A 9,703-nucleotide genomic window follows, 5' to 3' on the forward strand; every position below is an offset into this window, starting at 1 on the left:
CGTCACTTCCTTTTTGGCTCAACTTGATTGTAAACAAGAAAGAAAGAATCCTGAAGCTACCATTGCATGTGAAGCTAGCAAAAGGGTGCTTTTTTCGTTTGTTCTGTTTCACATGCAAATCAACAATGACAGTAAGCTTTTGGCCCCACCACCTAGAAGCACAGTGACCAGAAAAATTAAGAAACAGATTAAAAGGAAGCTGCAGCTCGGTGAGTACCACACCCCGAACCATTTTCTCTCACAAGTCATTAACAAGAAAAGGAAAAAAGAAAAAAAGGAACAGTCGTGCTCTTGTTTCATGTGAGGACATCTGTATGTTGCAGGCATGACGACCTTTACAACTTCCATATGTGCTAATCATTGAAGTACTCCATATGTCATCATGGATTCACAATTTCCTTTCTGCACTTTGCATCTCATTCTCATCATTCCAAACCTTGCATCAATGATCTTGCTATCAGCTTTGTCATCCTTTCGTTGATACGAAAAGAAACGTTCACATAATAATCGTGAATCATAAATCTAGTACGTGAAGACAAACTTTTTAGCTCAAAGATGGTCCTGATCAAATTGTTGTAGCTTGCATGTCAAATGATGTTCAAACAACTCGGGAAACAAAAACTCCTTTGTCTGAGCAAGTTCACAAGGAATTTATATCTTCACGATAGAAACAGTGTGTTTCAAGTTCTTAGTATTGAAGCATTAATAGAGGCATCTTAAGTTTAATTTAGCTCCTATTATCTATACAACCATAAGCGATTAGAGGATAATGTTATCCTTCGGTAATCAAACGTATAAACTGTAACCAAAAAAACATGTTAAGAACGAAAGTTTAGTTTCGAGCCTGAAAAACCTGTTTTCCTTGAATTTAATCTCACAATTACCCAAGGTTTGGATTAATTCTTCCCAAGATAGAACGAAACTCTATTCTGCAATACTGGCAATCGAAATTGCAGAACTTCAGCGAACTCAACCAACGGATGTAATCACACGACACTTACTATTTTTCTGTCTTTGGAAAAAATGCAAGAAGAGGGGATGAAAAACTGTTTTTCAGGGAGGAAATTTTGCAGAGTAGAATTCTCGTTATTGCAGTTGAGGCGAAGCCTCTGAAAATTTTATAGCCATTGTTCGGTCAATCAGTTAAGACTGTCGGGAATGCGCAAATTAATATTAGGAAAAGGAAAATTAAATAATGAAAGTGGAAAAATAAATTTGGTCCAAAAAGATTATCAATCAATCAGATCATTTGACCGAATCCGAATTCGAATCGGATAATTTGTCAATCAATTAGATCAATTGACCGAATTGACCGAATCCGAGCGACGATGACGGCGCGAGAGGAGGTCCTCTTCTCAACTCTTTATGAGTTTGAAGATGTGCTTCTACATATAAGCACACACATATCACTTTCTACCACCAATGCGGGAGAATGCTCACTTGGAAAGTTACTTTTCCAAAATTTCATTTCCCTTCATTTCCCAATTCATACTGCCTCTTTAAAGTTCATCACTTTGTGACTTTAAAACCCAACAGATAAAAGGGACAATTGCAAAACTTTCACATTCTTATTGAATCTGTAATTGTACAAATGAGCGAGCATACAAATAACAAGTCCAGATTCCAAATGTTCATTGCTTGTCACACTCCTAACCTATCTAAATAGACTATTGTTTCTATTATTCCCATGGAAGAATGGTTCTTCCAAATAAACCAGATAGGAGTTAGTCTGATTTATCCTTACATAACAGCACCTGAGCTTGAAATCCTATAATTCCTCAACTTCATGCTCTGGCGCTAGCGCTGAATGAAGAAGAATTGGAGAATCAGCTCACAACAATGTTCATCAGGCAAGAAAAACCTCTGATGCAGATGGCATTTGACGTCCTCATAACCATGATGGCTCTTGTCACATTTCAATGGATACAACATGCTCAATATCATCTAAAACGAGAGTATGTTCACCAAGTGCAAGTATTCTGTTGCCTTGGTCATTTGCAAAGCTAAGAAGCTCGCAAGGATCTACCAAGATACTTGTTTGAATAGATTTACGTGCTGGGACATGCACACGATCAAATCCCACCAATGTTTTCAGTGGAGCACCTTGAATATTCTGTGGCATACTTGAGAATAACAGCAGAACATGGCTTCCATCCATGTCCCCATCATTCGTGACAGAGATATGAACGAAGAATTTTGACAACCTACAACTTGGCACTTCGTCAACATGAATGTAACCAAGACTACTGTGTTCTTGGGCAAGTATACTCCTTTTTCGATTAGATTTAGCAAGTGATAAACTCAATCTTTTTGGTGCAGATAAGAGTTGCGAAGCGAAGCTTGTATAGCTCAATCCATGCCCAAATCCATATAGCAGCTCTCCAGTGTAAAATCGATGGGTTCTTCCAGGATAACCATTCGCAGGATCAGCTCTCATATTCATGTTAGTCATTGGCACTTTAGTGAATGACTCAAGGTACCAAGTCATGGGCAATTTTCCACCTGCATTTTATTATAAAAGCTCAACCCACAGCTTGTTCTTATTTTGCAAAAACAGAGGCAAACAGCAATAAATTTCCCCTTTTACACTCTTTCCTTTGCTAAACTAGGTTATACTTCATTGGGCACTAAAACTCACTAGCATATGAAACTAATTGCTATCAACTTCCAGTATGCGTTTATACTAACCTGGGTTTTGATATCCGAAAATTATCTCGGAAAGTGCTTTACCACCAGTCTCTCCAGGGTAAGCAACCCATAAGATACTAGCAATTCTTGGGTCTTTCTCAGCAAAGGATACATCAACAGGTCCACCACCAGTAAGAACCAACATGATTGGTTTCTTACTTACAGCTGCAAGAGTGGTAACTAAGTTTGTCTGGTAACCAGGTAAAAGAAGACTATATCGGTCATGATCCTCAGTTTCCTGGGATAAATCCAACCCAGCCACAACAAGTACATAATCAGCTTCTTTAGCAATAGAAATAGCATCCTGGAAACCAGCAGTGGAATTGCATCCTACGTCAAGGCAACCATCTGCATGAAGTGTTCTATTTACATGTCCGTGAAACCCCTCACGGATGCTGTTTAATTTGCATGGCACTCCTGTAACATAACAAGGGATAATAAATTACATTAAACAAATTTTAACAAAATATTAACTCAAAAAGGAATTGCCCTGAGCAACTAACTAACTATGAGGACAAGAATAAGAAGACTCACTTGGTGATGTAGAAATTTTCCTGACCAGAATGTACATTTATATTTCACTTTATAGAATAATATTTTCTTAATAGGTTCACAAATCCTTTTCCAGATTTATATCTAGCACTAGCATGAACCTCAAAATTATATGCATCCAATTCGAGCATTTACCTTGTTTAAAATGACAAACACATACATGTACGAACGAGGACTATGTTCTTCCCCATTTTGATTCCTTTTGGAATTTGCATAAAGAAATAAACATATATTTCTATATTTCGGATGTGATATTGGATTATTTTACTGATGGAGAAAAAGTGTGTCATACCCAAGGATTATGGATTTTCTAACCTGAGTAAGTACCACCCGGACAGCTCACATTTGCCATAGGACCAACTATAGCTAATGTAGAAACACTTCTCTTGTTCAATGGCAAGAACTTCTTATCATTTTTAAGAAGCACAATGCCCTGCCTTGCTGCATCAAGAGCCAAATTCAAGTTATTTGAAGTGCAGACATCTTGAGGTCCAAAATTTGCAAACTGTCCCTTAGCAGGGTCTCCATCAAAAAGACCAAGCCGAAATTGAACAGCAAACAAGTATTGCAGTGCTCTGTCTAGGTCTTCTTCAACCACATTCCCCTGCTGGAATGCAGACTTCATGTGTCGCAACATGTATGTTCCACAGTTTATATTTGTTCCTGCCAGAAATGTTGAATCAGATTTGGAAAAACAGGAGCTATATGGAATAACAAATTTAATTAGACTGCCAGTAAAACCTGCTTTAAGAGCAACAGCAACTGCATCTTCAGGCGATGTGGTGTAATTTTGGTTTTCATATATAGTAGCCACAGCATCACAATCAGAGGTGATGTATCTGATAAGTCATTCAACAATTACACATGAGTTTGAAGTAAGTCTCATTTGAAAAAAGCCTACACGTAGAGGGGAAAAAAAGAAAAAAAAAGAAGAAGAAGGAAATATTACCCGTCGAACCCCCAGTCTGTTCGGACTTTATCTAAGAGATCCTTATCTGCACATGCTGGTACTCCATTCACACTATTGTACGAACACATCAAGCAACTGGCCTTACCTTGCTGGATACAACTACGAAAAGGCGCCTGAAACGTGTCCTCCATATCCTGCTTTGTCACCTAATATGTAAAGTAATAAAGAAATTAACACTAGTATGATTTTCACAATTCCATCGTGTATATGGATTCCTTGGTGTTTGTATTCACCATTACTTGAGCAACTTAATCTGACCCCGACAAAAAGCAGATATTTTGAGGCCAGCCACAGTTCAAGTTGTAGGTGGTTTAAGTGATATACACGTGTATACCAGCCTCAGGGGTGGATGTAGCATGAAAGCTACGGGTCCACGTGAATCCAGTAGCTTTCGCTCATACCTTGTATATGTATTAACAAATTCATTAAATATCTTAAAATACTTGATTGTGAACCCAGTTATTAAAGTATATTAGTTTTAGGTCGTTATAGTAACTCACAAGCTCCAAATCTTGGATCTGCCTCTATCCAACCCCCATTCTCCAATAACGAAAGGAGGTATGTAAAAAGAATTCAGTACCAGAAACGGTAACCAGTGACATAACCCTATACTACATAACTCTCTGCCTCTGGCTGATAAAATGTGCAAGGATTTGTCATGTAAATTGAACAATAACAAACAAGAAAAAAAGAAGATTGTATATAAGTTTTGGTGATATTATTGTCTTTCCAGCTAAATATAATCAAATTGAGATCAACTAGTGAGTATAAGCTTCAATGCAATGTAATAAGTTATATGCCAGGCAATAATTTTGACCACCCAAAAGCAAAATCTAGTATAACAACAACTGGGAAACTAGCAATTAAGTACAAAGGTTAAAAAAAGTTTACCACAGCATTGAAGTTATATCTGGTAACATTACCCCATTTCTCCAAATCATAAGCAGTAAAATGCTTACAACAAGCTGATAACATTAACCTATCACCATCACTATCATCATCTTCTTTAAGAATCCTCCTAGTTTCCCCAATCCCATGTCTATTTACATCTTTAGCCTTGGAATTCAACTCTTGAAATCCCTTAACATACTCAACAGCATAAGAAGAAACCACCATAGGATCTTCCCCTGGTGTTTCTTGACCTCTTCCCCATCTTGGGTCTCTAAAAATATTAATATTAGGTGCCCAAAATGTAAGCCCAGATTGACCTGTGTTATACATAGCCCTTGCTTCAACTGCAACAGCTGATGCAATTGAATGCCACAAAGTTCTATTGAAAGTAGCTGCAGTAAGAATAACTTGTGGGAAACTAGTGGCACCTTTAATGGGTCCATTGAAATTGATCCCAGGTCCATTAGTACCAATACCATGAAGTGATTCTGACCACCATTCATATGATGGTAAACCAAGTCTTGGTATTGATGTTGTGTTATCAGAGAGGTGTAGAATTTTTTCATCAATTGTGAGTAAGGAAATTAAGGACTTAACTCTAGTGGAGATTGACAATTTTTTGTTGCAGAATGGATATTTGTGATGAGGTGGCTGACATGGGAATTGAGGATGTGGATTTGATTTGGTTAAATGAACACTGAATCCAAGAGTGTTTAAGAGGATGAACAAAAATAATAAGAAATGGATATTTTTGGTCATGTTGTTGAAGTGCAGAGATGGTAGGAAGAAGAATGTATAATTATCCAAGAATTGTTGACTGTCTGTACTTGTGCTAAGCTCGAATTATTTGTATAGTATTTTATAGGTGATGATAATGTCATAGAATTGGATTTATAGCGTATGATTACATAGGCCGTTTTATTGTGGTAAATATAAAATGTGTAGGTAACGGGTGGTGTGTTAATTTTTGGTTGGCTTAATTTGTAATGATTGATTAATCATTACTCTCCAATCTTAATAAGCAACAATAAGTGCTAATTGTGCGATATTACAAATTACGTTACCTCTACCTGACCTTAATGTCTACTTTCTTCGGCAAGCCAATCATTTCAATTGATGAACGACAAGAAGAAGCTAATACAACCAGTCAGACTCCAGCCTTTCTAAATGCTTATAAGTTATAACATTCTGTCCCAAACAAGTTGGGCCTAAATGTCATGGCAAATAATCCCAACTGGCTTAGCTTCTATATTCGAATGGGCTTTTAGTGAATTACTGTATTTGTTCCATTTTTTGCAGTCTATGTAATGTGATTGAGCTCGAAATTTGTTATTTTCTCAAAAGAATGAAGCCGGGTCAAATGACATTATTACTATACTGTAATTAATAATTCTAATAATAATATTGTCGTTTCAATCATTCAATAGCATCATAATGGGTGAATGTCACTCTATTCTTTATGATTGGTTACTCTCCAATCTTTAATATAGTAAGCAATAACTACGAATTATGCAAATTGTAATGCTTCTCAGCTGCTCCAAATAGTAGCCATAGTTATCTCCGTTGATAAGCCAATCATTTGAATTGGACGAGAACGGTACCTTTTTTTTTTTTTTGCGTGGATTGCCCTTCATTTGGGGTGGTCTTTTAAGTTTCTGCCGCTGATTGGTGGTGTCAAGGTTTGCGCGCATTGATAATCTTTGGTCACTTCGAATCCCGCTTTCACCTAAAATTTAATATATTTTTTTCGCAAGTTATGTAAAAAAAGCGAAGACTTGCACGCCTTTAAGCACACGCAGAAAATTACGCAGGTAAGTTAATTTTTCGAATCTGCCAAGTGCTTTACTGGCGGTAGTTATATAACTACGCTTTTACGGGTAATTTACGATTTTTTTTTTTTAATTTTCGGCACGGTGGAGGTTTGAACGCAATAGTTGATTCACTGGCGAACAGAAACTTTAAAACCACCATTTTGAAGGATAAAACTTAAAGACCACCCCGTAATAAGGGCATTCCTGCTAATTGCCCACAATAGTATGGTACAGGTCAATCTTTCTTCTTTCCGGGCTAACCCTCTATCTATTAGCTACTTCATAATGAAACTCTATACATGGGGCCAAATTTGCAAAAAATCCCCACCCGGCCCATCTTTTGTTTTAATATGCGCAATTACTCCATTTTGTTCTATTTAATTTATGTGACTTCATGCAATATGATTGAATTAAAATTTTATTCCTATTCATGAAGTATTGGTGAATTAGATCGTTAAAAAGTACTATTTGAAATATCAACGCCAAAGAAAAAAATTATGTTGGATTGAATTTTATTAGTAGAATGGTGTATGTATGGAAAAGAATAATCACTGGTTTGTCCACCACCATATCCACTAGCCTGACCACCATAACCACTAGTCTGACCACCACTGCTACTGCAATGCTGACTATTATATTCACTCCTGTGTTGGTTGTTGTAACCATGATTATTCACTCTATTACTCATCAATGTTGCGGATTCTGAATACTCAGTACCACTAGATGATCCTGGTGTGTTCAACCTTTGACTTTCTACATTTAGGAGCCGTTTGGACGTGAGATGAAATCATGTTTGGACATGCAATTTGGATTTCTTAAGTTGTATTTTTTTTTTATAAACATAAAACCCACGAAGGTTGTGAAAACCATCAAAAATTTTCCCAGATTAACTTACGATTTTACTAAATGAGTAAATCGTAGTTCATACTAAAATTAATACGCTACTAGAAGGCCTCTCTAAAAAATACAACATCAATTGATCAAACTTTAGTTCAATAAAAGGAAAATTTAACATGAATAGTAATGTAACTACTCTAATTAATATAATCATAAGTATCACTAGTAATATATCTACTTAACTTAAGGTTGGTAAACATGATTAGTAAATATATCTACCAACTTATGGGTCTTTTTTTACAAAAATAAACGTATCGGTCAAATTTTACATTTATATTTTTTTTGAAATCATGATTTCAAATCCCAAATCATGCCTTTTTGGATGATTTGGGATTTCATCTCATGAGATGAAATCAGAGATGAAATCGCATGTCCAAACGCTGATTTCATATCATGATTTAAATCGCATGTCCAAACGCCTACTTAGGATGATGGCATAAGCTTGATTTGTACTAGGCAGATGACTAATCATCAGCACTTGGTTCTTAGTGTGCTCATATGATTCATTGAGTCCTATTAGGAATTTCCATAACTTCTGCTTCCTAAAATGCTCAGTATACTCTTTTCAGGACAATTACAGTTAGGATGAGGTGCTAAGGCTTCATACTCATCCCAAAATTCTTTCAGTCTAGAAAAATAAACTAATACAAATTATACACCTTGAGTTAGCCTAGCAATTTCCTTATGCAAATAGAATGACCTAGATGTGCTGATCTTATCAAATCTTTCTTTTAGATCCTCCCAGATTTCATGAGCACTAGAAGCATGTATAACACTGTTGATCAAACTCTTAGAAACAGTATTCATAATCCAAGCTAAAACTATTGCATTGCACCTGTCCAAAAGTTCATGTAAACTAGAATCATATGACTCCTTTTTACAATTACCTAACACAAATTCTAGTTTATTCTTTCCAAGTAGAGTAATACGCATAGACTTACTCCAAAGTGAATAATTCTTAGATCCTTGCAATTGAACTGAGATAAGCACTGAACCTTGTGTATCCGAAGAATGAATATACAATGGATGATTGTGATGAACTTGATCATACTCTTGACCATTGCTAGAAGTTGCAGCAACATTTGATCGATTTCCTTCAGTGTTCCATCATTTTTCCTCCAGAAAATAGTGATCAGTAACAAATTTGTATTGAATTAAGTACTGGACAATCAGAATCTCCAAGATCTAGACTCTACGTCACTCGATCTTTTCTGATTTGAAGAATATACAGTAACTTCAACTTTGATTCAGTTTATAGAGAATCGATTTATACTGAGCTAGGATACGTTCATCCAAAGCTCTGATACCATGTTAAACGAGCTCAGTAATGGCAAAATAAGTAGACATTAACAGAGATGAAGAAGAAAGGAGAAACTAGAGAGAAATTGTATTCATTCAAATGAAATGGACAATATGAAAATCTATACATTTACAATGATTGATCACTTATTTATACACAATGAGCTAATCTAATAACTACCTAACAATCTACATGATTAACTTAAGCTCCTATCAGACTTCTAACTGCCTGTATACAGCTGGCATACCACTGATATACAGCTGGCATAACTAACTCTAACTAACTCTTTCATCAGTTGTACTCCACCTGGTTCACGTTCAAAGTTGCAAAATCAATTAGAGAAAACTAATTTTCTTTGTTTAGTAAGATGTTAAGAGAGGGATCTTCTCATGTTTAACAAGTGTTATTATGTTGTCACGCGAACCATTACTCTTCCTTTAATATAATTAATGATTTCAATAGAAACATGACACAAGGATTTAGTAAATTAGGTAACTAATTGCCCTTGAAAAAATATGTTCCTTGTCATGATGATTAAATTTTGGAGGATGCACATTTAAAGCAAAACAGAATGTCGAAAGCAGGACAAAAGAA

The 9,703-nt window shown here is 36.0% G+C and overlaps 1 protein-coding gene across 2 annotated transcripts; it reads right to left on the minus strand.

The window, feature by feature from the left end:
• Positions 1 to 1,549: 1,549 nt before the first annotated feature.
• LOC132046724 (probable beta-D-xylosidase 6) lies at positions 1,550 to 5,974 on the minus strand. Of its 2 annotated transcripts, none has more exons than XM_059437455.1 (6): positions 5,102 to 5,974; positions 4,190 to 4,344; positions 3,982 to 4,079; positions 3,556 to 3,903; positions 2,689 to 3,105; positions 1,550 to 2,502 (listed from the first exon to the last, which is right to left on the minus strand). In XM_059437455.1, exons 1-6 carry the CDS (start codon positions 5,858 to 5,860, stop codon positions 1,910 to 1,912), a joined length of 2,370 nt encoding a protein of 789 aa, XP_059293438.1. In that variant the 5' UTR covers positions 5,861 to 5,974; the 3' UTR covers positions 1,550 to 1,909. The 2 variants fall into 2 exon arrangements, with proteins under 2 accessions (XP_059293438.1, XP_059293437.1); XM_059437454.1 differs by having other exon boundaries at positions 4,190 to 4,356; positions 5,102 to 5,971.
• Positions 5,975 to 9,703: the final 3,729 nt, after the last annotated feature.

This window comes from Lycium ferocissimum, chromosome 2 (assembly GCF_029784015.1).
Source record: "Lycium ferocissimum isolate CSIRO_LF1 chromosome 2, AGI_CSIRO_Lferr_CH_V1, whole genome shotgun sequence".
In the NCBI taxonomy this organism is placed as follows: domain Eukaryota; kingdom Viridiplantae; phylum Streptophyta; class Magnoliopsida; order Solanales; family Solanaceae; genus Lycium; species Lycium ferocissimum.

What these genes read in the sequence shown, in the direction of transcription:
- LOC132046724 (XM_059437454.1), bottom strand. Translation starts at nt 5,860, where the DNA reads ATGACCAAAAATATCCATTTCTTATTATTTTTGTTCATCCTCTTAAAC. An exon ending in GATATAACTTCAATGCTGTG is followed by an intron (nt 4,357 to 5,101) that starts GTAAACTTTTTT and finishes TTTACATATTAG; the next exon opens with GTGACAAAGCAGGATATGGA. An exon ending in TTTCGGATATCAAAACCCAG is followed by an intron (nt 2,503 to 2,688) that starts GTTAGTATAAAC and finishes AATAAAATGCAG; the next exon opens with GTGGAAAATTGCCCATGACT.